At 44.1% G+C, this 26,891-nt stretch overlaps 7 protein-coding genes across 7 annotated transcripts; 3 read left to right on the top strand and 4 right to left on the bottom strand.

Annotated features, from left to right (window-relative positions):
* Window positions 1-3,169: 3,169 nt before the first annotated feature.
* On the top strand, window positions 3,170-4,630 carry DFL_005229 (uncharacterized protein; the record flags this gene model as incomplete). The annotated part of the gene is made up of 3 exons (XM_067634456.1): window positions 3,170-3,215; window positions 3,269-3,691; window positions 3,753-4,630. 3 exons carry the CDS (start codon window positions 3,170-3,172, stop codon window positions 4,628-4,630), a joined length of 1,347 nt encoding a protein of 448 aa, XP_067492523.1.
* Window positions 4,631-4,743: 113 nt separating this feature from the next.
* DFL_005228 (uncharacterized protein) lies at window positions 4,744-6,040 on the bottom strand (the record flags this gene model as incomplete). Its single annotated transcript, XM_067634455.1, has 5 exons — window positions 4,744-5,014; window positions 5,077-5,149; window positions 5,209-5,722; window positions 5,788-5,833; window positions 5,889-6,040. The coding sequence occupies 5 exons, from the start codon at window positions 6,038-6,040 to the stop codon at window positions 4,744-4,746; spliced, it is 1,056 nt and encodes a 351-aa protein (XP_067492522.1).
* A 1,276-nt stretch (window positions 6,041-7,316) lies between these two features.
* On the top strand, window positions 7,317-8,270 carry DFL_005227 (uncharacterized protein; the record flags this gene model as incomplete). The annotated part of the gene is made up of 3 exons (XM_067634454.1): window positions 7,317-7,652; window positions 7,752-7,974; window positions 8,032-8,270. The coding sequence occupies 3 exons, from the start codon at window positions 7,317-7,319 to the stop codon at window positions 8,268-8,270; spliced, it is 798 nt and encodes a 265-aa protein (XP_067492521.1).
* Window positions 8,271-11,548: 3,278 nt separating this feature from the next.
* On the bottom strand, window positions 11,549-12,602 carry DFL_005226 (uncharacterized protein; the record flags this gene model as incomplete). Its single annotated transcript, XM_067634453.1, has 3 exons — window positions 11,549-12,371; window positions 12,453-12,528; window positions 12,596-12,602. 3 exons carry the CDS (start codon window positions 12,600-12,602, stop codon window positions 11,549-11,551), a joined length of 906 nt encoding a protein of 301 aa, XP_067492520.1.
* A 5,936-nt stretch (window positions 12,603-18,538) lies between these two features.
* Window positions 18,539-19,896, bottom strand: DFL_005225 (uncharacterized protein; the record flags this gene model as incomplete). Its single annotated transcript, XM_067634452.1, has 4 exons — window positions 18,539-18,819; window positions 18,932-19,233; window positions 19,302-19,626; window positions 19,710-19,896. 4 exons carry the CDS (start codon window positions 19,894-19,896, stop codon window positions 18,539-18,541), a joined length of 1,095 nt encoding a protein of 364 aa, XP_067492519.1.
* A 4,135-nt stretch (window positions 19,897-24,031) lies between these two features.
* Window positions 24,032-24,813, top strand: DFL_005224 (uncharacterized protein; the record flags this gene model as incomplete). Its single annotated transcript, XM_067634451.1, has 3 exons — window positions 24,032-24,259; window positions 24,316-24,576; window positions 24,634-24,813. 3 exons carry the CDS (start codon window positions 24,032-24,034, stop codon window positions 24,811-24,813), a joined length of 669 nt encoding a protein of 222 aa, XP_067492518.1.
* Window positions 24,814-25,078: 265 nt separating this feature from the next.
* Window positions 25,079-25,947, bottom strand: DFL_005223 (uncharacterized protein; the record flags this gene model as incomplete). The annotated part of the gene is made up of 3 exons (XM_067634450.1): window positions 25,079-25,297; window positions 25,372-25,638; window positions 25,702-25,947. The coding sequence occupies 3 exons, from the start codon at window positions 25,945-25,947 to the stop codon at window positions 25,079-25,081; spliced, it is 732 nt and encodes a 243-aa protein (XP_067492517.1).
* Between the last annotated feature and the right edge of the window lie 944 nt (window positions 25,948-26,891).

Genomic DNA, 26,891 nt, shown 5'->3' with positions numbered 1-26,891 from the left:
GTTCGAAAACCGAGGAAGGATGGAAGAGCCGGAAAAGCGAAGGTGGTGGCCCCGCCTTACTGGTGGAGAGGCGGTTCTTTTCCAGGGGGTTGTTGTAGGATGGATGGATGGATGAGTTTGACTGGATGTGTTGATAGGGATGATTGTTTGGCGGAGTTTCTGAGGGCTACGCTCTGTCGCCGAGGGTCATCCGAAGACGCGCGTTGTTCAAGCAACGGCTGAAGAGAGGGAACTTAATTTCTCGAGATTCTTCGCGCTATAACTATAACCTGGAGGCCTCCCGCTTTTCTTTCTTGTTCTCTTTCTCCTCAAATTACTAGTACTATGTATACTAGTACTGTTATCGTATGGTATCGCCAAGCGATCTTTTAAACGAATACCTCCTCTTCTGTCTCTGCAAATGAATAATTTTCCTAGCGTCGGTATTTGGGTGGTTTGCGTAGATCTTGATCGGGACGAGGTCTCATGTAACGTTCTGCAAGGGAAGCTGGCTTGAAAGAACGGTCAGGCCGAATAGAAAAGCTAATGCACACACTTTTGGTCGTTCGTGAACAGGATTTTTACAAAAAAAAAAAAAAAACAAGGAAAAAGAAGGCGATCTAAATATGGGGCTGCTGCCAAATGCTATGCAATTCGAGATGTGGTCGGTCGGTCGTAAACGTCAAGTTGTGCGATCGGATGAAGTCCCTGGATTAATTGATTCCCCCTTTCTAGTCGTCGCCGTTGTAGTCTGTATCTAATGTCGACACTCGTACTCAGTCAATGGAGATAGGGTTGAGATCTAGAGTTGTCGAAGGTTGAATGATTGAAGCTGAGGAGCTGAGAAAAAAAATTGGAAAAGAAAGGGAGAGCATGAGAAAATAAGGAATAAGGAATTCCCAGGGTCTAACGGGGTGTCAGAGCGTTTTTCTTTTCCTTCTTCCCTTTTTTCCCTTTCTTTAGCCTTGCTAGCATGCTGGGGGGCTTGTTCTTGTTTACGGGGACGGCGTACGGCCACTAATGTAAGTGTAAGACAGCCCAGTCCATGCCACAACAGGCTACCCTTTGGTCTGGGAGTGGGCAGGTGCGAAGGAAGGAATAAGATACCCTCCTTCAAGGCCTCTTCTACGACTGGATGTTCATGCCATCAACCTGACGAAAATATGCAAGTAATATTCCCGAGTTTCTCTAGGGCGGAAAACTTTCTCAATAGAGGCATATCGAAGGTATTTGCTATCGTATAACCATTCAAGAAAGAAGGCCATGCATGCAATAGGATCCAACTGTCCCGATAGACGACAAGCCTCAGCCTTCTCCCTCCTGCATTGAAACAAGTGGGTTTCAAGCACCTCCAGAAACAGCCAAGCTCTCAATCACCAATACTAACTGTTATTGCTACCGACGACGTGCATTATGCATATTTTGCGGCGGCAATTGTCGAGCTTCATTGTTATACGTCTACCGACGGTTAATCCTTGGCTAAGATCTGGCAAGAAGATTCTAGGGTAATCGATAGCTAGGTATAAGCGTTCACATTCGCGCTTTTAATGTCCATCATTTCGAATGTTTCGGCTTGATTAAATTTTTTTTTCCGATCATGATATTTTGTCCATTTCAAACAAGGCCTCGGAAAACCTTTTCCTGCATGCGGCTGGATTGTGCAGTAAACGGGATGCGATATTTTTCAAATCATTGAGGCTACGTTCCCTCTACTTACTTTACTCAGCTCAGCTCGACGAGGTCCATCGATACGGCTGTAATCATACCACGTGCGATTATCTGACTAGTTGGTATACGGGAATCCTGTCAGTCTTACGGGCATTCTCCCACTCATTTTTGCCTTCGTATGAGTTAGAATGAAAAAAAAGTGCCTTGCTGTAATATGGGCAAAGCTTCAACGATAGCCTAGAAACAAGACTGAGATATATGGTCATCCGAAGTAGAAAATTTTTTTGGAATTAATTGCAGTGGTGGAATATTCTGTATGTAGTCATCGTATGATACTTAGCAATGAGGTAAATTTCTTCCGTTATTTCGTCTCCCAGCCATGTCTCGAACAGGTGGGCCTTAATCAGCCGTTACCACTGATTGAAGGCTTAACAGCCCACAGATTCCCGAGCCCAAGCGGAGAGCGAGCCTCCTGGGAGGGCACACGCATAAAACAACCTAGAATTATTAGAACCGATGACGCGCAACGTCTAGAGAGGCCCACCTATATTCAACTCGCTTAAACTGCGGAACAAAGGAGTACCGCAATTTTTTCTAGAAAGTGGGCTTAGGTGAACATCAGTATGCCTCACCAAAGCATTTAGAGGTGATCAGTTCCGAAGTTTAACCATCATATGGGACTTCACCCCTGTGAGAAGAAGAAGAATTCTCCTTCTAAATTCCGTCTTTGCAACAAAATGTTGTGCAGTTTACCCTATTCCATTCAACGGGGTTGTGAACCCCGAGCGTCCGGGGAGAATATTTTCGAGATTAAAGCCATGGTCCCGGGGTCAGCATCAGGAGGGTTTCATAACACCCAATTAGAGAAAGCCTTTCGTGTCAGCCTTATAGCTTCTCCACTGCGACTCTCCTCTGCAACCCAAATTCCTTGGCGGGGTTGAACGATTAGGCTTGTGGTGGGGACATTTCCCGATGGCACCTTGACGTTGACTTGTTGATGGCTTGTGATTCGGTAAAGAATGTTATCTACCACGTTGTTCGCCACGAAGAATGAAAAACCACCGTCGATAGTAAAGGGTTTGAAGGGACGAATAGGAGACCTCTGAATCAATAGTGGGGGAGCACATGTTATTGGTGCTACAACCAAGGACCGACTTTGAGTGCTAGACACGTTTTATAACAGTTTGGTGGCCAATGGGATGATTCCTATGTTCGAAAACAAAACTGTTATATCAATGCGATTTCCGTTGCCATGGTTCGCTGTTACAATGGCGAGATGCTGATGCCGACCCAGAAATATACGTGAGAATGAGGCGTCGAAATTGTGGCGTCAGTTGAATGTGGCTGGTAAATTCATTGAAATATGGCGTTGATGGCCAACCTCAACTTCAACACATTCACGTTCCCTATCGATCCTCAACCACCACCCGAAACCAGTGCGCCACGGCATCATGCGGGGATATCGGCAGGCATCCTTAGAAGCAGTCGCATATATCATTGGATTCCATAAGAACCCAGAACGATGAGCATAAAGTGCATATTCTACTCCTACTTCGATGCCGACAAAGGTATTCACCGTCCAATCCAACAATTTCAAGATCATATCTAATATCCCTCCAAGGCCCCCGCGTTCTCTACCAAGTCCCGGAGAACTCCGTCACTCCTTCTTCGGATATTCCCTCCCAACCACCGACTCTCTTCTCTTTCGATGAGATATCCGACTACATAATCCCTAAGCAACAGCTTTGTGACCGTCTGATAACATTCTGCCGGAATCGCTATCGTCTTTTGGGGTACCCAATCTGCCTAGAGGACGATAAATATGATCGAAATGAATTCATATTCAATTTCGCCATCGTTTTGGATGAGTCCGAGGAGTTCAGTTCTTATAAGCCTGTTGTCAAGAAGTTAGCCAGGCTTTTCAAAGCACTTGAGGAACAAATGGGATTCTTGTGGAACGAGGTGACTAGAAGCTCGGTATACACTCTAATCGAGCAGGTGATGGAGGATCTAAATAGTTATTGCGAGTGCATGATCCCAATAAGTTTGTCACTCCTCTCCCTCCTTGAAACTGGCGAAATATTTACTAAAGTTACAAATTTCAGACGAGAGTAACACCATAAACCTCAAACTCTTCCCGACTATCCCTCCACCTCCACCGGTAAAGGCATACCACGTTCCAATATCGACCGTCCGCTTCGAATCGATAATGGATAGCAACTGGGACCTAACAATGCAGCGTATTATACCTTTCATTGACGGTGTAAACTCCGTACGCCGCATCTCCGAACTCGCAGACGCAGATTATACACTCACGAAGAAGTGTATTTCAGAACTACTCTATTACGGCTGTGTCATAATGGTTGATGTCTTCCGATTCGCAAATATTTATGCCGTCAATAGCGAGTTGTACAACTTTGTAAACGATGGGGCGACTACTACCACCGGTGGAGGACTGCAGGAGGAATGTCAAGCATACATCAGTAGCACGGGGCGGCTTCTTGATTTCCCGACAATTCTAGACTTGTACACAAGTTTACGACAGGGATTAACTGTTGGAGAATGGAGTCTGGAGAATGCCGAGAGGTTGAAGGATGTGGATGTGAGGAGGTTTATACAATTCGGGATCATTAAGGGATTCTTATACCGGGTGCACAAATACCCCGTGAGGATCGATGATGGCACGGGTGCTGTTGCGACTGTCGGTGCTGCAACAGCAGCAATCGGAAGCTCCGTTGATCTACATGCTTTGGCAATAGGGCATGGTCCGGAAACTCCGGGGGCGGTGAGTGCGATCGGAGGGAAAATGGGGAAATCGATGACCACTGGAAGCGGGATTTTAATGGCGGACAGGAGTTTACCATTATTACGATATTTGGATGGGGCACATCACTTCGATTCGATCTGTACGGATTTACAGCAGAGCGAGAAAGATGTACTCAAAAACTTGGCTGCATACCCGATTGAGATTATCGATCGGTAAATGAATACACGATAGAACAGATATACAGTCTCTTCGTGCTATTAATACAGACCGAGGGCTATTGTGAAATACAGGATTCGGATTGCACGTTGGTTCCTCAAATCGTACGCCGATTATGCATCAGCATATTTAACAACAGCCTTTCCGAAGTTCCCACCCTTCAGCATGCTGACTAGACCTTCTGCCTCATTGTCGATCCCGACGGTCACGTCCTCGCTGTAGTGGATTGAACCATCGTGCAACCATTGTCCCACATTCTTGTAAAAGTCGGTGAGATACTTGGCGGCGATATCACCCACAATGAAACCTTGGATCTTTAGTCTCTTTGTGACGACATACCCGAGGTTCCTGATCGGATAACTCTCTTCGTCCGCTTTTCGGTTGCTATATTGTGTATTATATTAGTACGGTAGCTTGGTTTCTTGTGAAGGCGCTGGATAACTTACTATTGCGAGATCATTCCGGATTCGATGAAACGTGCGAATGGCTTTGCATTTTCAATCGCAGCTTCCAAAGTTTCTAAACGCGGATGACTGTCAGCTCAAATCACCGAACACTTTGAAACCTAGATATCTCACCTCCTCCGACATTGTCGTAAAAGATATCCAGTCCTTCAGGAATATACTTCGCCAATGCCTCCTTCGGCGACTCCGTCTTATAATTAAACGCCGCATCGAATCCAAGCTTTTCGATCAAATACTTGACTTTCTCATCCGACCCCGCAGACCCAACAACCCTCAATCCCTCCCTCTTAGCTAGCTGTCCGACCAATGACCCAACAGCTCCCGACGCTGCTGAAACAAATATCGTCTCCTTCTCATTCTTATGTAATTCTCCAATATCATAAAGCGAGGAGTAGGCCGTTAAACCCGGCATCCCAAGTACACCTGTGAATCGCTCAAGTGGGAAGTTATAAGGGTTATTCACAACTTTGAGATTGCTGACTGCGGTGCGCTCGGCTGAGTAGACGGCATATTCGGAGTGTGTGATCAGACCGCTGACGATATCTCCCTTTTTTAAGGTTTCGTGGCCGGATTCGATGATTTTTGCGATACCGCCGCCTTCGATTGGTTGGCCAATTGGGTAGGCGGGCTAATGGTGGTTAGTATGGATTTTCTAACGCAAATAAATTATGATATGAGTGGGGAGGAACATACACTGTAGCTTTTGACGCTGGGGTCACGCATTCGGCCGCGCATATATCTATACCATATATTAGTAAAGTATACCAACAAATAATTGGATCTTCCATACGTACGGGTCGATAGATACGAGGAGGACTTTAAGGACAACCCCGCCTTCCGGTGCCTTTGAGATGTCTACCTCGCTTGATTGGACAATGAGGTCCTTCCCCGGGACGGGAAACCCATCTGGAATGCTGTTGAAGATTAAAGCTTTCGATTGAACCATTGTGATTGTAGTTGAATGTTTAATGAATGCTATGGGCGTCGCGCTATTTTCTAGCCGAGGGCTAAATCCGTCAATTGCGTTGGAAATATATGTTGGAGATATGTGAGAGTAGATCTGAGGATGAGAAGAAAGCCGGTGGTAATGGTGAAGAAAGAACTAAATTCTCAACGGATATACAGGCGACTATATATACTTTTCCATCAAAGCAAGTCCTCTCAATCAAAGCTATTTCTGATCCATAGTTTGCCCCCCTCACACAACCGAGCTTGACGGACCATATTTCCTTAAAGATTTCTTTTCTACGAAACCTTTCCAAATCCCGCGAAATGGATACCTAGGCACATTACTAGGATGGTTAGTTTTGCGCCGACTTGACCAGATGCATGACGCACAGGTCTCCGTTTTTCCTGATTATAAATTACCCTGCGACCACATCTTTCGATAAAAGTTGCTCCATTGGGAAGTTTTTCATATCCACCCGTCGGTCGTTGAAGGGGCATGACGATTGCAACGTTGGGTAAGAAATGTTCTTGTATAGGTATCCGTTTATTTGGATGCTAGATGACGCTATGGCCCGTTGGTGGCCTTTTGACATCAATTGATTGTTTGAACGAATCTACAGATAATACACGAAGTTACAATATCAAAAATCTTAGGCAGTAGACTTCTTTCTATACGTAAAACTCTTATCTCGCATGCGCACGCCGACCCGCATTCGCCAGCCGGCTTTGCCGACGGTAGCAGGAGGTTATTCTAGTGGGAAAAGCGGATTCCTGCATGACGTTTTTTTTAAGCCGAGGGATTGGGTCGATTAGTAACATTTTTCTCACAGTCGATGTACGGCATGACGTTTTCGATCCTAAGTCTATTTCGACACGCGGAGCTTAGCTTAGGATGATGTTTCGTGTTTCACGGACCTGTTCCTGAATGCGGCAGGTTATGAAGCTGACAAATCGCGAGCTGATAGCAATATTCCATACCGACTGTCAGATGGTCTCTAATGCTCGTACTCATGGAAGGGATGTCAAAGAATTGAGGTTAAAACCAATATCAAAAGGGGAAATAATTCGAATCCGAACGACAGGCCCGATTGATGCCAAGACATCACAGCTAAGCTCCCCATCACCAAAGCTAGAACGCCATTCCCAGCATCATACATCATATTCAATTCTACAAAGTATATTGGCCTAATCACAACCCCGAGTTACCTCCCAATCGCAGTATTTTTGTATCTCCCGAATCATCCCATACACTACACCCTGACTAGGTTCTAAATATGTTTTCTTGGTTCTCATCCACCGATAATCCGAGCAATCCGCCGCCCCCGTCCTATCGCGACGAGCCAACATTGCCGCCTGGCGCAATGTACGCACAATCCGCAAAAAACATCAAACCCCTTGATCTCCCTTGCCTCAATGCGCTACGTGGTAAACGTGTAATCCTCGCTTCAGCCTCTCCACGCCGGAAACAACTTCTAGCCCAAATTGGCCTCACAGAGCTTGACATCGTGCCCAGCGACTTTGCGGAGGACCTGGAAAAGAGTAGATACACTGCTATAGAGTATGTGCTGGAAACCGCACAGGAGAAGTGTATGAGTGTGTATAAGCAAGAGGTCGGTTTTCTATGCTACATACCCCTTTTTCTGCCTAGAATGGGGATTTCTTGGAATACACCAGTCTGACGAAGTAATTGTATTCATGAATTGAAACAGATAGACTCGGATGACGAACCTACCCTCGTTATTGCAGCCGATACGATAATATGCTCCTACCTTGGCGGGATCATTGAAAAGCCTTTAAGCTATCAAGATCACATCGACATGCTCAAGCAATTACGAGATTCGGAGCCTCATAAAGTTATTACGGCAGTGTGTGCAATGAGTCCCTTGTCCGACGGCAGAGCACCAGGATATGCGATGGATACACATGTTGAAGGTATATTACTCGTCTGAACTAGACATTTATGATCTTTAAGCTGACAAACTTTCATAGAAACAGTTGTCAAATTCGACAAGAATGTAACCGATGAGCTGATAGAATCGTATGTCCGAACCGGAGAAGGAGCGGATAAAGCCGGTGGATATGGGATCCAGGGGTTAGGTACTATATTGGTGGAGTCGGTAAACGGGAGTTATGATAATGTGGTCGGGTTGCCGCTGAGAGGAACTCTAAAGGCTATTGAGAACGTGATATTCCCTGTTGAACAGGAAGCTGGAGATATCGTCTTGTAAGACGAAAGCTGCATTGGACGATCCGGAATTCCTGAGAGTCTAAAAACAATGGAGTGAAAATTGGATACAAAATTCTAGAAGGCACTCTTTACGGTCAACCTTCAAGGAAGTATATTAGGAGAAGGGCCTTGTCTCGAGAAGGGGTGCGGGATGAAGAACAGAGCAGCCTAGGTGGGGGATTGGTATCCGATATGGTTTACGATTTGGCGGTTTTGAGGGTGTAACGTTTGGGTTATTTTATTTGTACAACAGAATAATCTTGTAGTAGATAGACGATGTGATTTAGCTATTCGTATTTCATAATGTATTCGAGAAAGACAATTCGCATTGCCGTATACTAAAGCCAGAATTATAAAGGAAAGGCTTGGAAACGGACTGATATCAGGCAGGGTCTTTCCAGATAAAAAAGTTCTCACTTTAGAGACCAATAAAGTATATAAACCAGAAGCGATGCCCTAAGGAGGCCCGGTCCAGAGTCTTGAAGTTGGCTACGATTTCAAGACTTCGCTACCACAGTTGAAGAGCTAGGAGTCGATCTCGTCAATGAGAAATAAATGTCGACAACTTCATTGCCAAAGTTTAGGGCAATAGATGTGACTTCCCTTTCTCCCTCGGTATTCTAGTGCCTATCAAAATCATGTCATTGTTTTTATTTTTATTTTATTATTATCTTGTTTAAGGAAAAAAAAAAGAAAAGGGGAGATAGAACGAAAAGACAGTTGCGGCGTCGCAGCTGCTGGACAAGATCGGGGAAGACCGAGTATAGCCGAATGCACAAAGACACGATTAGCAAACAGGATTAGGGTGGGGTTCCTATCAGGCCTTAAGGTCTTAACTAGGGCCTTACAGTAGGCTGTAAAGTGGTAGCCCTTAGTCTCAAAATCCATATGCACAAAGACAAATCTGGAAAAAAACGAGCAACTCGTTCGGGTCTGTATTATCAATGGCACGGCAGAGAATGGAATGCTTGATTTAGGAGAGTTGGCCCACGAATCGTCTTCTGAGATAAAAGTCTGGACAAGATGTGATATGCGCGCTTGGTCTACAAATTGATAAATTTAAATTTCAAGGATCCAACCTTAGATATAAGTAGCTGGCTACTTCTCATATGAATTCTACGAGGCTTCATGTTAACTGCAAATTTTCTTACAGGCCTAGGTTGAAGATCGCAGCGATCAGCACGGGTAATTCCAGGTTTCTTGTAACCTTTGGATGATGAAGAAGATCAACTAAACTAGAACAAGAGATACACTAGAACAAGAGTTCATTGTCAGCGACTGAAGAAGCTGCGAATAGCTATGGCTCAAGCGGTGTCAGGCTAGTCCCCTATTGAGTCCAGAATATACTTCTTTAGGATAGCGAATTTGATGCATATTTCTAGGTTTAGAGATTGAACACAGATCCTGCGCCTGGTCTCGGGGCTAAGATATCCGCCATAGGTTAGATTTCCTGATACGTGAATGATTCAGTGGCAGATACCGGTGCTGGCACTACAGGACGCGATTATCTCTCGGAAGACCTAGATGGTATCTCGATCCATAAGACCTCTTCCCATTAGATGACAGTTTGCATAAGATGACTGGCTCCTATTCTTGCATGCTTTTATATTTCTTCTTCCCCTCCCAAAGCACCAGGTATGTTACAAAATCCCGCATGATCAAGAGACAAAACTAGGTTGATTGGATATCGATGGATTGTTTATCTTCGCTCTTGCATGGAAAAACCGTTGACTGCATTTCGACTTTATCACATGGCTATTACATGAGATTACAGCAAGTCTCTGTACTACCCTTTTGAGATGAAGAGCTCCGTTTCGTCGGCGACTTCGAAAGCTGTCGAATATATCTCCCCCAATCATTCGACATTCTTGGTTCTTCGTCTTGCATCATCGCTCCCGGGGTCCCGGATAATGGCCATAGCGTCGTCGATAGTGTAACTTGTATTGCTACTTAGCTACGAAAGTGGGCACCCTGGTATACCGGTAATGTCGGTGGAGCTCCATGCAATCAGTTTGCATTTTGGAAACGCCTCGCCGTCTTACATTAATATTGCATATTTGTTTCATGATTCTCTTAGTAGAGGTGGACTGAAGGAATAATCGAATCTATGCTGGAATTTCATCATCTGATTGAACCAATACTGAGTCGACGGGGTTTTGCCAGGCGGGAAGTGCCTTTGGCGCTATCGATTCTATACCGACGAGCCTTAGAATCAGGCGGATAGTGGGTCGCAGTCGACAATAATTTTCTTCTCAATTTTAGTATAATGTGAGGGTCAATTGATCGACCGGGTCTAGACTTAGAAGTGTTAGTTGATATCAACTTCGATATTTGGCTTCGTGGCCCCACTTAAATCTCCTTTTGTTACAATATCTTGGGTGTCGTGATTGAGGTTCAAAATTGAATTGACTACTTTAGTAGGTGTTCGATATTGTTTCCGCGTAGCAGCGCTCGAGCGCCCTCATGGCTGCTGTCTATTTTCTTGTGTTGAGTAGCTGGGGTCTGGATCCACCGCGGTCCCGAGGCTCGGATCCACACACTCGAAAATTTATTTGGTTTGCTGTGCCACATGTGCGCATCTGGACCAAAGACGGATTCCCTTCAACGAGCAGGTCCATGCCGTCTACGAGCGGGTTCACAATTGGCTAACGTATTATTGCTAATGTCTGAAACTAAGGTAAGGGACTTGTACTTGAACAGAGTTCTAATTCCGTGCTTGTTGAATACAAAGACGCCGTGTGGATAAACCCAGGATCGGGCCCGAGAAGTGCTTGCCTTGTTTGAAAACGCAACATCTGCGTACAGGCCGTCTATCCTAGTTACGACCATTGGCTTTCTAAAGTCTAGGGTATCTAGGATTGGTCTTGGTTTTTGCGTCGGCGTGATTCGCTATTGTTTTCTCCACTTCGACGAGTAATATTATTATATAGGGAATTCTGATATGGGATGTTGCACGGCTGCATATGCATACTAGCTAGGCTGAAGCTCAAGCCTTTTCCACGTGTTAACTTAATATCCTAGATATATTTGTATCACTATAGCCGCCAAAGGCGAGGTTAGGTGTAGGCGAGAATAGGTTTTGATTTTGAAGGCCTCAATGGCATTTCTTTTTTAATATTCATGAGTCCATTCGAACGTCCGCGCAATTAGTATTGCGTCGTCGTGCTTCCAACTAACGTAACTAACTAAATCGTTTCAATTTAACATACATTATCATTGTACATTACCCTTCCTAGTAATAGGTGGAATTTAAGTAGTTTCTTCTGTGATTTGCCCTACCTACGGCGCTGGTTCCCATTGAAGAACAATTTTGACCGGGACGTGGTCATATCCCGACTGCGAACCAACAATTTTCCCTTGCTTATCACCCGATGTATAATATAACAAATCAAAAATGGCCTTGGGCCCTTCGCTATTAAAAGTACGAATCCGACCATACCTAGACTCCCACTTTGAAGCCAGTGAACCCGCAGCTAGTTGACCGGTTATTCCGGCGGAAAGAAACCTTTGGTCTGATACTGATACTCCGAAATTAACTGGTATGGCTTTGGCGGTGCGGTCGAGGTATAGAGGTCCAATTTGTTTAGGACCGGGCCCGATCGGTTTCACGTTAGAAAAGAATACAGCCGCGGCGCACGGTTCTTTAATAAGACCAAAATTCAACCCGGAAGTACTGTCGACGCTTACGTAGGACCCCTTGAGAGGGCTACCAGCTACTTCTGTAGGTGAAGCACCGGCGTTTGATTTTTGTAAAACCGTCGCAACCTTGAGGCGTATGGAGGCAGGAAGTGGCGTGGTAGGACATCCTGTAGTTGTTGTCGTCGTCGTCGTCGTTGTAGAGAATGATTCAGTAGTGAGAGTGACTGTCTCCGTTTTAGATTTCATCGAATACGGCTCCAATCCAGCGCTGCGATAGGCGCATGAGCATGCGCTAGAAAAGCGAATTACAGCTTCAGTTCCAGCATTGCTCTTGCAATTGGACGCCCAGGTTGGGATTCCTGCGGGGAGGCTGGCCTGTCGTTTACCGAGAAGTTGAGCAGGCAAGGTTGAGATCGACGTGATGGTGAAAGAAGCCGTCGTCGATGTACTCGTATAAACATAACTAGTAACGATCGATATTTAGCAAGATATGAGAAGCGGGGATGATAGTGATAAAAGATTTTATCTAGGAGGTTTGACATACGAGGTAATCGTTCGGGACGAAACAAAGGATTTACACTCTTCCAGACGTGATGCTGTTTCTCCCGCCTTATTAACAGCTACATTATAGTATTAAGATTAGTATAAAAACTTCCTTTAATTCATAGATAGCTAGGCCATTCATACCATTCATGCAATTGTCATCTAAACACCCAGGAATCCTGTCTCGTGCGAATATATTAATATCAATCGCACTAGCCGATGCGGCAAAAGTGAGAAATTGAAGAAGCTTCATAGCTTGGGGTCTTTCAAAAAGCTGGCTATAATAAAGATTTTATTGAGGAAGCCGGTAAACTTGTTTTCCAGTGATACCTGGAGTAGAAGGATGCTTTACTACCCAACATAGGGAGTATCGTCGGGTTTAAATAGAATTCCCAGGATGGCTCCAGCTGATCTCGTGCTCAGGATTTAACATACAAGTTGATTGATACATGCATACACCGTTATTCAAAAACGGCCAGACGGCTTGAATTCGGTCGTATGATGTTAGCGGCTGACCGCAGTAGCATAAAATGGCGTTACAGCCTCCCAGTTTTCACGGAATCTAGAGGAACGGCTGATGGACATTGTTCACTTGATTAGAACGAAATATTAATGAATATAGTTAACAATGTAGGGCGGCACCATAGAAAACAGTATGGCTTGAGATATATATATACGCTCTTGGATGTTGTGCGCTCAGGAGGGATATAATCGGTTTATTATTGATATGTACTACATGGAAAAAGATGGGAAAAAGTAATTTTGATCCTAATCGAGGAACTCTCGAAAACAATAAAGCTATGGAAAACTGGTCTCGTACAGAGTAGAAAACCCTCGAATTTTTTAGCTTTTCAAATCCCTCCCGCGGGTTTGCTAATTTGTACGATGTCTTGCCTGTTAACAATTGTTTCGTTTCATTTCGTTTAATTTTTAGTCATGATCCCCTTCTTGGTATCACCGTCCAATCTTCGGACAAAACATAAGATAATGGAGAAAATCTGAGATATATTTACCTCTTGACACTGAAGTGCGGCTAGCCATGCACCATGGAGTTTCCCGCCTCCAGAAGTTCTCCAGCCAGGGCGCAACAATAAAACATCAGAAAAGGAATGAAGTTTTTTATACAAGAGAAGGCAGCGGAAAACGTTTCCAATAAATACCTCTAGAACCGTTAACCTCCATTGCATAAAGGAGGATACTATTTGTGCAACCATTCGCTACTCCACTCTCGCCTATCTAACAGCTAAAATGCAGAGAATCGCTCCTTCTTGGCAGGGAAACTTATCCACGACGATGTTAGGTTAGGTAAACACAGGTCTAAACTCAGGCTTCAGTGGAAAAAAAGAAGTAAAAAATACATTCGCAGAAACCTGATGTAGTATTCGTAGACAGAGGAGGCCTTCAAACCCTCTACGGTCGGAATATGTGCTGGTTGTTGCTTCTCCGTGTTTTCTGTTCATCGCCCAAGATTTCCGCAAGGAAAAGTATGGTGGTGGGACTGGTTGTCCCTTGGGTACCCCATTAGATGAGCAAAGTGTTGACTGTTGCTGTATTTTCTTCGAAGTCTTGGCAACCAGCAGTCCTTCGAGCTGCATAAACCCTGGTTGGGGTCTTGCGAAGCCCTTCATTCACCTATTCATCGACTTGTTCAGTCACTCACTCATTCTCCCTTCACTTCCCGACCTGCGTTGCAGATGTTGGAAAATGTGTAAAAATCATGTGAGTAAAGAAAAAGTAAAATCCCTCCTACCAGCTGGTCAAAAGAAGCTGATTAAGCTTCAGCCAGCTCTCGAGCTCTCTGCAATGCAATGCTTCGTATTCCTAAAATTCTGACAATCTTCGAAACATGCTCACTCATACCTATTGAAGGGCCGAAAGTACATCGTGTCACAGACGTCGATTCTGGATATATTGACGTTTAGTAGCTTTTTGGCTTTGCATAAAGCAAACTTGCTGTGCTGCAGACGCACATAGACATGCAACCACTAACAACAGCTTTCTTTCGCCTCGCTAAAAATACCACGCGATTGCCGACCAAACTAGAGGGTATATGTTACGTAGCGGCGGTGTATCGCCTGCGCAGCATTACGAATACACGCAAGTCTTAGGCATTGACCTTCGGGCCTAAAGGAATGTTGAACTCTAAGTCCACATCCCATCCAATGGCCTCTACTAAACAGTTGGTTAGAAACCCCCAAAGAAATCCAACATATTCAATTGTTGGAATGGCCTGGTAGGGGGTGAGCTTCCCTGAGCTTTATCCCAGCAAAGCAAACAACGCCTTTCCGGATGTGATAAATGTCTATGTTCTCGAGACCCATCCACATCCACTGCGTATGCATGATGTATGTGATACAGAGTTCCTACCTAGACCTTTCGATTGCGAGGTATCTCGGACTCCTTCTCTATATGTAGAGTGGAGGGCGGCGGGGTTTGGGTGCTGTGCGACTGGTCGGCTAGGATGGGATTTCGGCTCAGTGACAGGCTTTGTTCCTACCAGCACAGTCGGGTTTCGACTGACCGGGATTAATTTTTGGCGGCTTCAAGCGGAGGTTTCATGTTGCTGTGCGCTGTTTTTCGTGGCTGCTTCCCCTGGTGGCCCGGGATGTCTAACGCCAGGATTCCTCGGGTTTGGTGCAACGTTGAGCTATGCGAGGGACATTTTAGCTGGAATATGAAAGATAGATCCTGAGCTGACATTTTTCTACGACGAGAATAGTATATAAGGGCCCTCCGTCTCCCTCTAGCTCTACTTTGAACAGCATCATTTTCTAATATTTCCGGTAGTTGCTTGTCGTCAGCAAGATAGGTTTAGCTACAGTGGCACAGCCTTGCCGGACGCTGCTAGCATGCTGTGCCACTGCCCGACACGCATTTTCTCCTAGTGTCTCGGGTTTACGAGTATCCTTTCGCTATTCAAGACGCGCTTTTGCTCAGAGGTTCGTATCTCTTCTCAAAACCGAGAAACGGTCTGAGGTGAATTGAATCACTGAGGGCGACTTTCTTGCGGTTTGAGTTTTTCACGGGCCCTTATAAAAGGGCCTCAGTGCTACAGTCTTTAGATGGTTGCTCTAAGACTTGAAGTAAAATATAGTCTGGGTTGGTATAGAGCGTTGGTTTGGGAAACCGGAGTTTATGGGCTGGATTTGCAGAGGGCTATGTAGGGAACAGTATCGAACTAGCTCCTTGGAATATCTCAAAATGATTAGATAGAGAAAGTTTCCTAGCTATTTTTCTCTCAATACCTCGAAGATTGGGTATAGAGATAATATTAATGTACAATAACACCAAGGAGATAGATTGATAGTTAGTTAGAAAAGTCAAATGAAAAGAACCTTTTGTCCCTCATTGTCTCGTAAATCAGACGTTTTACCCCGTAAGACACCTGATCTATGAGACAACATCGTGCCCTCGCGGTGCAATATCTTTTCACTTCTTCCTGTCCTTATCGATAAGGGCTGTGCCATATGCGTATACGTCTATCCCGGCCTGTCCCTCGGGACACTACGACTCCGGCCCCTTGGAGCCCAGGAACAAGATGCAGTTTTATATCATGGCAACTGCGTCTTCATGTGCATATTTGTCCGATTGTAAATTTGCCACTGCAGTACTAAATTGCTTGCTTCTTTGCCTAACTGTCTCCTTTGTATCCTGGAGCTCAGGCTTGACTACGTATACTGGAAAGGTTTCCCGACAAGAAGTTCAGCTTCTTGTCAGCCACCCAGAAGAGCCGCATTAGGCAATACCCTCACAAGATTAGGAGCGTTGCATGCCGATTAGATGCAGATGAGGGATTATCCGGCTTCACGAAGCTGTAGTAGATATGCAGTTCTGAGAATCAAGGAACGACAACTTCCCTTATGTCGCGATCAGCATGAAGAATTTCGGCCTACGGCTTGTACCACAAGTTCTCGAGTATCTGGTTGGAGGTGCTAGAAGTCATGTACATCAATGTCTTTGTACGTGTAGAGCCTGATCGAGAGTTGAGCTACTAGGTGTGGATTATTTGCCGCTGGACGGCAGGTCTTGGGTCGAATAGGCTGCCATGCCACATCATAAATCTTTCCATCCCAACCTGCCCTTAGTCGCAACAAGCTGCATTTGCAGATGCATATGTGGGAAGTGGAAAACCTCTGGTAGCTATAAGCATACCTCCGCCCCCTCCCCCCTCTTTTTTTTTTTAAAAAAAAAAGAAGGCTGTACGATTTGAACTCTAGAACCAAAAGGCGTTGAACAATTTTGCCGACGTATAGCTTTATGAGCAATCTGGAAAACTCGAAGATTTAAACATCCCCGACGCTGTCGCTGCGATCAATCGATGGTCTGTCAGCACATGATTACTTATTCAACTCAAAACACTATATGCCGTGTTACCATTACACGATCCGAATGTAGATAGTTCTGGAGTTTCATCTCAAGATCATGGTGTGTTATTGGTTATTTAAACTATCGGACTCGCTTATCCAGAAATTTCTGCAATTCTACGCGCCTACGGCTTTCACCCAAGCCTTCCCTACTGGCTGTATGCTGGTTGGTTCCGCCCCTTACGAAACATTATGAGGATGAAAACAATCAGATACAAAACTGACGACCGACTTAACTTCTTGCGGCCATGATATTGTTCTTAATTGGTGATGTCGTGAGTGGCCGATGCTAGAGCTGCCACCACACACATTGTTTTCTGAAAAGTTACCAAGTGAACGGTATTAACGTGTTGACGGTAAAGAAAATAACGGGGAAATATTCTTACAATTTCAAGCGCACTAAGGCGGGTATCCTAAACTTACATTAAAACTATAGTTTAATATTTAAGAGATAAACAGCTGTCGGTGAGAATTTGGCTTCCGAATATTTGTCTTATTTTGGGAGCTTGAATGTGTTGCTTTGTGGTGGCGCCGATGTCTCAGACCAGCGGACGAATGAGGCTTTCCGATTGATGGGCTGGGGTATGGTACGGGCCGTGGAATTTGTGTCCGATCGTGGATGGGCCAAGTAAATGCAAGTGGTGGAGAACAATCTAAACTTAGCGGCTTTACAGATCTAGCAGCAGTCAGAGAGACTTCCAACCTACCTCCGCCCTCGTATCGACATATCAATCGATGTCCTCCTGTCATGGATGCGCACTTTGGTATCTGTCAGTGTTATAGCGCCAGCTTCTGCCAAGCTTGCTAGGTACGTTCGTACGAGTGAGGCCAATCTCCTTCAATTACTATCATTGGTTCCTGGTGCATTATGAGCTTGAAAGCTTCTGGGGGAATAGCTGGGACGGTTTACTGGCTTTTGCATTTTAATATAAAGCAATTATACAATTATATCCTTCATATGCTAAGAATCAACAATCAATTTAAATTTACGACAAAGGTTTAAATACAGGTATATACTTATATATACGCAAGTAGGCTTCTGAACATGAACACTAGGCTCATGATAGTATCGATACATAACAAACAACAAATTGCAAGAATCTGAGGCGAATTTCCGGTACTCTATCAACGGTTTAGTTAATTCCAGCCTTTATTGTACCAGGCCTATGTGAGCTTGTCAAATGTTCACTTGATGTTTTATACATGATGGCAGTCATAGGTTACCGATATAGCTCTACGCAGCAACCAGTGGAATCTTGATTAAACATTTCTTTCACTTTTATGCTTTGCTCTTGACCAGGAAGCAGAATATCACATTTTTAACAAATTTAAATATATCAATCGCGACATAATGTAAAATTATAACCTGCTTGAGTACATAAGCAATACTAAAATCCATTCTAATATCATGGCGGCCAAATTGAACTTATATATACTCTAAAGTTTCGTGGAGCATATATCTTACACTAGTCCTGTTGAACCTTGAACTTCCTGTCGAGTCCTACCAGGTATAACTATCCAGAGACTGGAATTGATAGGTAGTAAATCTTTGGTCGAGTGCACTTAACTGTTCTAAAGCTGTTAAATAAGGTACGATATGGGCCACATTATTATTTCGAGCCCTATGGTACCCAACCGGAGAGGCTGTTCTGCTAAATGCATCGATAACTAGTAGATGGATAGAGATTACCTAGTTAGTTACACTGCCGGTAAAACAATACGGCTAGGTGGTAAAGATAAGGTACTCACCCCACCATATGGCACCGCAGTCGCCTTTACCTGTCTTTTGCCCAATGCAATCTACCCGAATCCGAGTCTCAGTAACCGTAAGTAGTTTTGCAAATGTCCAACCCGTCTTTTTACCCCTCTTGAAAAGATAAACGCCAGTAGGCCGTAATTGTGAAAGAAACTGTAGATAATCACAGTCTAAAATATCAGTAGCTACGCTTTGGATACCATTTGTGGGCCCGGCTACTTCGTCATAGGCTGTCGGGTCGTTGTTCTCTAGATGTGTATATCCGTATATCAGCTTCAAATCATAGATATATGCATAGATGCCAGAGATCTATCTGGCCTCCAAAACCTTGAAGGTGGGTCGTAGGCTCTTTCAACTTACGTAGCTGTCCTGTTCGCTGTCTAACCTCCCTCATTAATAATGTATTCAATTGTATCGCGTTATTTGTTGGTATATTGTAAATCCCAAAATCCAGCCACTCCAAGCCTTCAACCTTTGGATTGAATGTAACTATATTGTTTGCTCCTGATGCGACAGTTACACGCGTATTGACTGCAAGCGTTTTGCATTCAGAGTTGCATTTATTTGCCCTACACTCGGCACAATCCTGAGCTGGTCCATGTGGAACAGCTGGCTCAGCAAGACCGCAAAACTTTACAGCATTTTCTGCACTGGTCGACTCCCTTGAAGTTGATAATATTTTTCAGGTTAGCAGATATAATTAAAGTGCCAGAATTTGTATGAACCTTACGCATCATTAAAGCCATGTCCAACAGTCAACCCCCATCTGAGCCCCCCAGCTCGTATGATAAGTCCTTGGGTAAACTGTGAACATTTCGCGGCACTAGCTCGCGTCCACATACATCTCCCTACGATAGCCTCTAGTTCTAGGTCTTCCGCAACGTCAAAGAAGACCTGAATTGGTTCAAAGTCGCCTGGATGATTCGTAAACTCACGGATTGGAGTAGGTGTGTAACTCCAGAAGCCTTCGTCTCCTTTTTCCCACCCTGTCACCGTCGTCACCTCGTCAGGAGGCGATTTCTGGCAGTAAACATGGATATAATTATATGCTGGGCCTGCAATTGTAACGTTTAGTAAGTGTGAGTTTAGAAGAAAATGCAGAGAAAGTATGAGCTAGAGCAATAGGCCGATGACTTACTATTTGTAGTTGCTGCGGCTAACCCAACTTGGTAGTCTTCAGTAGCCCCAATTCCAGTTGCTCTTGAGAAAGCTTGCAAGGAATCAGGAAACCCGATACGATTAACCTTTTCCCCAAAGAACGCGCGAATCCGCTGAATGATGAGGATTCGACCTTCGGCATCTAATTGGTCTTCGGTGCCCGTCATGATTCGGTTTGATGTGAAGTTTAGTCCACGTATGTGTGGATATTATGACAATGATTCTATTGAAAAAATAGAGATATAAGTCCACACGGTCATGAGATGTTGGAATGGTAGAGCTTGAGTTTGAAGCCCTAGTTGCTCTATATATAACTTTTTAAAGATAAGGCTTCGGGGAGAGAACAATGGTCACCCGTCAGAAAATCTCATGCTAACACGGAGATTCATGCATGTATTGAGGTCATGAGAAGTTCAAACTCGCCTATTTCCTCCTCACATGTATCATAAAACTAATCTCGAGACCAGCTGCCAGCATGCCGACATCGAACTATGTTTATGGTCTTTACTTACAGTCAGCCCCAGCTGGAATTTCGTCGCCATAGCTGAAAATCATGTTTAAACTCAACTAAAAATCTCTCCGCATGATACACATGCGCGATTGTAATGTTTGTTATCTTCCGAGGGTTGTAGCGTCATATCAACGGTACGTTCCAATGCAATTCTGGCACATGTGCACATTGTAGCGCCTCGCTCGAAATATTTGCTTCCTTTTTAGGACATCGATGCGGGATCCTACAGCTGAATCAACGAGAAATATAGTTACATGTATCTACCCTGCATGCACATACTCAGGGAATTTGTCCTCAACCTCAACTACAACTGCTCGCATAAACCGAGAGGCGTTTATGAATATTCAGACAGCTCATTATTTCTTTTTTCAGCCGCATCCTTGCGATTGCGATCAATCATCTACACTATCGGGAGCTGGCTGTATCATTTGACTTCCCGTCCATGATACCTCGTCGATGGGTGCTGTGCGTTGCGCTGCAGCCTGTTCGTGATGGCTTGCTTGGAATTCGTTGTATTTTTCTCCTTTTGGTGTTGAGCTCCTTCCCTGTATCCCGCCGGTATACGTCCGATGGTCTGGTCATAAGACTCCCAACCAAATAAGTATTCAAATCATCAATTGTGGCTTTCTAGATGCATGAATTGTAACCTTCAAAGGCTTATTCCTCTCTTAGTTGATATATCAGCGTTTCATAAAGAGTTAAGATACCTGATTTGCTCCGTCTGAGCCGACAGCCCTAAAGCGCTGAAGCTATCTCCACCATATGTATATTATAAGCTTAGTGTTCTGAAATATATCATAAATATACTTTTCTACCATATGCACAATGACTATGGCTAATGACGTGCGATGTACCAAGGTCGAGAAACCTGTACGTATTCGAGCTTTGGGTCTAAATTAATTAAGTTGAGAGTGGGTCTATAGATCATTGTAACCGTTCTCCTCCTCCAAGCTAATCTGCATGTATAGAAATTTAATCCAGATAGTACAGGAAATAGTCGTACTGGGTCTCAAAAACGATGTTTGTTTAGTAGATTATGTATTATATTCGACCCAATCCCAGCCGGGGTAGCCATAAATTAAGCAAGTACTCGAGCCCAATCAGCCTGCAAACTGCATGCGGAAATTCTAAGGGCCCGATGACTTTATTTCTTCATGTCATCTCTCTGAGTTGTTATTGGATACTGATCAAATAGTATAAATATAAACTTGGTGTTTTAACTCCATATCAAAGACAATCAGTGGTTGAACTCCGCAAGGCCTTTTGAAATTTTGGTTTTTGGTAATCACACAGGGTTCGGTCTAGATTGTTGATATATTCGAGACGAACCCCCTTCCCCTTCAAGATTATTTGCTCGATTTGTAGTATCGATACCGATGTATTATAATATTAAGAGTTAATTTCTGCAAGGCCTCGTCTCGTCTACCGACGTGTAAGGATTGATTCCTAGTAACTAAGATTCCTACCCCGAATCCCTATAAAATACCAAATATACGCTGGCAATACAGCCATTTGCATATTGAATTGTCCGATCGGCCGATGATGACCACTTCAAAGCTAGGAGCGTCCTAAGCTTTTCGTTTCTTAGGTCGTTCAGTTGAGCGAAAAAAAAAAAAAAAAAAAAGGAAAATGAAAGAAAGAAAGAAAGAAAGAAAGAGGTCAGGGTTTACGACCGCGCCCGGAGTTTCCCGTTAATAAGGGTTTATAGCGATGCGCATGCATTAGCTCCAGTGCGCGGGCTAGTTGTATCTTAGTCAAGATGGTAGCTTCAACGCAAAAGGCTAAACTACCCAGCTCTGCCGTTTCGAGTTCCTCAGCCCTATATTGATTCCCGGGACGGGATCAGGCTGGACCACTTCTGAACCGTCCGTGATTTGGCTAACCCAATCTGGATTTAGGCTAGGACACATGATTGCCATAGCCTGTCAAGTAAGCATTCCGAATATGGCCTTGCTATGATATCAACTTTGTGAGGTTGCGAGTGCGACTTTGAATGTGTGCCGCATGCAATCCTTCGGGTTACGAGTGCGATCATGCATGATTTTGCATCGTGGCTAGGCCTCAGTAAGGCCCCACGGTAGCTCAATATTAATCGAAATTAACTATAAGATTCGTTTTTAATGAAGCCATATGCATATACATATCTTCTACCGGACTGGGAAATTTTTGACGATGAATGAATAGCTTTCACACGAAACATTCGAAATTGCAATACCTCTTCCGTGAAGTCTCAGAGGGTAGGATTTTTTGAGTTCGAGGTGTAAAGTGATAAATTTTATATTTTAAATAAAAGTTCCGAGGACGACCATGATGACCGGAGATAACTATCACATCGCCAACATTATTTTAGCTAGAATCGCGAGATACAACCTCCTAGGTGCTCGGAAATATTCTCGCTACCTCTGAGGGAGTGGACATCCATTCTTCTACACCTAACAGAAATTAAATCCGCTCTGTTCTTTTCTTCGATTTAGAATAGGAGTATTGATTATTCCTGGAGTTTCAGCCCTGTGAGGAGTAATGTGTTCGCACTCGGGAATAGCTTTTTTTTTAGCATGTGCCCAAGCAGCCCATCAATTGGTTAGAATTTGATCTTGGAACCCGTTCCGACACTAGCCAGGCGGTAACGATTGCGAAACCTTATTAGGCTATCCCGATACGAAGATTTTTTGAACGATCAAGCTATTAATACTAGCGTGCTTGGATTGTTGTGATTATTCGCTTGGCCAACCATATTGTGTTCTCCTGCATAGACTTGGCGACCCCTCCCCATCTCGAGACGCCAAAGTTAGGTAACAGGGGTGTTCTTAGTGATAGCATTGATAGTCATGCTAATCTTCAACTTTATTAAACTTGGTGACGTTCTAAGTTCAAAGCTCTACTTTCTTGCGTATGTGCATGCGAAAAGTCAGATGCCCATAGGTCTAGGATTAACTACCCGCTAGCCTCATTGCCCCGTAAATACCTCTAGATGTTTTGTAGCATTTTGTACTGTAATATAAAGCCTGCAGCTAGGGTAGTTCCATCGCACACAGACCGAACTTCGTAACGGGCCTCCCGACAATCTCTCCTGCTAATCTCTCCCGCTAGATTCTTTTCGGAATTCTCAGGGTGTATGGTAGCTAGGCTTTCTTTTTTCCAACTTCTTGCGAGCTGAATGTCAAAAACATCATTGATCGCGATATGTGAAGTTCAAATTTCACCGGATTCTGAGTGGTTTTGTAACCTAGCCAGGGCTGAGTCGAGATGCCACGCATGTGTAGGAAGTGGATGAGGGATATTTGCATTGGGGAACTAGCTTCGACGAGGTCGAGTTTTGGATTTTTGTTTCGAGAATAGCGGTTATTGAAATCCATCTAGCCTATGGTACCATCGTTCATAATCAGCTGAATTACACTCGCCATTTCATTGAGCTGCGGGCTTCTCCCGACTCGAAGATATCGATAGCCTGTGGCTATGTCGTGGACGCTAGTTTACGGGGCCAGATATCCTCAACTTTCAGCACTAAGTCTAGCATCAGGTGGACTTACAGGACGGCTACCAAAAATTTTGTTAGAATCACAGAGTACTCGAGTTCAACTCCCAGCCGTCCTCTTTTGATTCGATTCCAGGTGCATAAGGTAGTGTCGCGAAGAACATAAAAGGGACGGAAATCCTCTTCAATCCCCTTCCTTCCTTCTCCATCCTCATCAGATACATCATCTTCATATACAAACTTCTCTATAACCACAATTTACTCTCTCAAATCTTCTTGAACTAAAGATTCTTCTTGTTCTCTAAACTATTTCAGAATGGTCAATAACACTCTCATCGTCAAGTTCGACCACGGTTGTTTGGACTCTAGCTCCTCCGACAGCTTGTGTATTTCTAAGAAAGTTAATAACGTTTACAACGTCGTCTTTGATAACGCCGCCCCAAAGCCTGCGGTCGGGCAGAAGAAGCTCTTAGCTAATAATACTTTTAACTTTACGACCAATTATCAAGTTTATTTTACTCGGGATTATTCAAATGATGCTCTAGTGAGTTCTCTCTTGTTATGGCATATGGAGTGAGTTGAAGCTAAATCTTGGGTTAGATTAATAGTGCTACCGATCCAAAGGACATTAATCTTGGCCAATATGTCGAATGGCAGAACAATGACTTGACCGAACCTACAAAGGCCGATGTTAAGCTCCTCTCCGCTGATCAAGCCAAGTCCTCTTTTGCGGTTAAGAATGCCCCAAAGGATTTCCACGTTGCTGTTAAAGCTTCCACCGGAAAGAATTGGTCCACCATCTTCGTTGACCCTAACCAACATATGGGCGGAGGCACCATCACCCTCACCCCAAAGAACGAGGTAATCGATTCATATCCATTTTGATAAATCAAACTCTTGACTAATCGCTGCAAATAGTATGTCCTCTACTGGTACAATCTTGCCGATACCGAGTACGTCCACGAGGTCTTCGAAGGCGATGCCTTCAAGTTCAGTTTCCCTCCCGGAGATTCTACCAGGACCATTCGCTACGGATATGCTACTCAAGATCAGCCAGTTGATGGTAGTGAGACCCCATCTTTTTACATTGTGGACTAAGTTCCATGATATCTGGGAAACATCCTTTCAATATGAGCAAGCTCTAGACGTAGGATTGGCTAGGGATATTAATTACTGCTGGAAACATTGGGTTTTGAAATCTGCGGATTTACTCTCACCCCTTTTCGAATGATTTTGGCTTCATTATTTGTAGCTGTTTTTTGTTGACCAACTCTTACATTCATTCATGTCTATTTACTTCCTCAACTTAAATATGAAATCCTTTCCTTATAACCTTCAACATTCCATAATTGCGACCAAATCATTATATCTTTGAGAGTATAAAGGTAGGTTCGTCCGGAGTACCAGCGCCATTATACCAGCTGAAACTTTCACTCGCATCCATCGGTTGATCAGGCTCTTTATACCCAAATCGCACAATTCTATATTGAACCCCTGGTTCAAAAACTACAGGAAACGACACACTTTCTTCTACTTGTACAAACTGCCCTACTACTGTATGGGAACCCCAATAGAGAAGATACTAAAACGGATAAAGTTACGAGTTAGTGAATTATATTGATGTAACCTGTATGAACACAAGGATGGACAAAATACCTCGTCGTTTAGAGTAACTTCAGTTGTTCCGTTAAGACTTGCAGTATACGGATCCACAAAGATCGGTGTAAAATGATTTTTGGTAGTAAGTTGCTGAACGCCTAGGCGGAATGTCTGCGGGCTATTGTAAACTGCGAAGGATTTCTTCCCGTCTGTTGCCCAGTGTGTCGTATCGGCCTTGTGCGCCTCAAGTAGCGTGCCGTCTTTATACTCTGCAATCTCCCCAAATGAAATATCCACAGCATTTGTTGCCGCACTCGATTTACCCTTGGAAGGCTATTAGCAAAACCTAGCTAGAAATTTGACAAGATAAATTATTAATGAACATACTAAAGACGTGAGGCCTTCCGGTAGTGATAGTAAAAAGACTCGATATTTATCTTCCCATTCGAAGGATGTGCTGTGTAGCAACTGTGGTTTCCCATCCTCTGGCTGCAAATGACCAACTGCGAATGCGACATTTGCCTTTCCATTCACTTTGCGTGCTATCACGAGGGTATTTTGGGCATTGAGCGTGAGGACATGTTTGTCTAGTATTACAGTTAGTCTGTACCGTCGAGGAGCTTGAGCGGGCATTTCATCGACAACTTTTATAAACTCAGTTTCTAGACTTGAAAAAAAAGGGAGTTGTGGATGATTTACGCCCAAAATATGGGAAGATTGAAAGTATTCAGGAGAAGTGGAGGGCTCGATAGGTTGCGCCGACCTCAGCCGTTCCACACTGGATAGGGACATGCATGATCACCCTTGTCAGTTTCTCAGCCCAACTTAATCGTTTTGTGTTATTTGTCAAAGAAATGTGTTGATACAGCGAACGAGTCTGTCTGGAGATGGACAAACCTTGGCTTAGGCCAACAGAACCAGCCGCCTCGGTAGATTTATCATGATGTAGCTGATTTGGGTGCCCGAGGCATTGTCGTTGTTCTGTTCTTCAACTTGTCGTCGTAGTTTTGTCTTTTAAACTTGTCATAATATTCAGACTAGGCTTTGCCCTTTAAATCCGTGGAATGGAATGTCACCGGCATTGGGGTATTAGAAATTGGTGCTACTAGGGGGGACATTCATGATATCTATGGCCTCAAGGCTCAGGCAGTAGTACATATTCCTGCGCATTCCTTTGGTTGGAGGATCGAATATCGAATATAGCATCAGCTGATACTAATACACTTCTATTCTTGTATTTTTAGTCATGTCTTTCACGACAGGGTCCCCATTATATCAAAATTCAAGGGCTAAATAATGCTAAATGCCTGGACCTGCTTGCGCAGCTATCGGTTGTGGTTAGGTGGTCGAAGACATGTATAGGTGGCACATAAACATGAACTAACTAGCCTGGAAAAGTATCCACCTGCGGCGTGCTATAGCTTCCAACGCAACACAGCTTTCAGCACCGTGTTCTAGACCAGCCATGATGCAGTACTTTGACACCAGTTCGGGCTAACTGTCGTGAAGAAAAAGCCTCGAACGTATTCCTCTTCGCATCTACAAAGATAAGTAGACTTCTGTGATGACTTCATGGA

The sequence above is a fragment of the Arthrobotrys flagrans genome, assembly GCF_004000055.1.
Source record: "Arthrobotrys flagrans strain CBS H-5679 chromosome Unknown unitig_0, whole genome shotgun sequence".
Lineage (NCBI taxonomy): Eukaryota > Fungi > Ascomycota > Orbiliomycetes > Orbiliales > Orbiliaceae > Arthrobotrys > Arthrobotrys flagrans.
The sequence above is the reverse complement of the archived record's forward strand: the minus strand, read 5'-3'. Positions and strand labels throughout refer to the sequence as shown.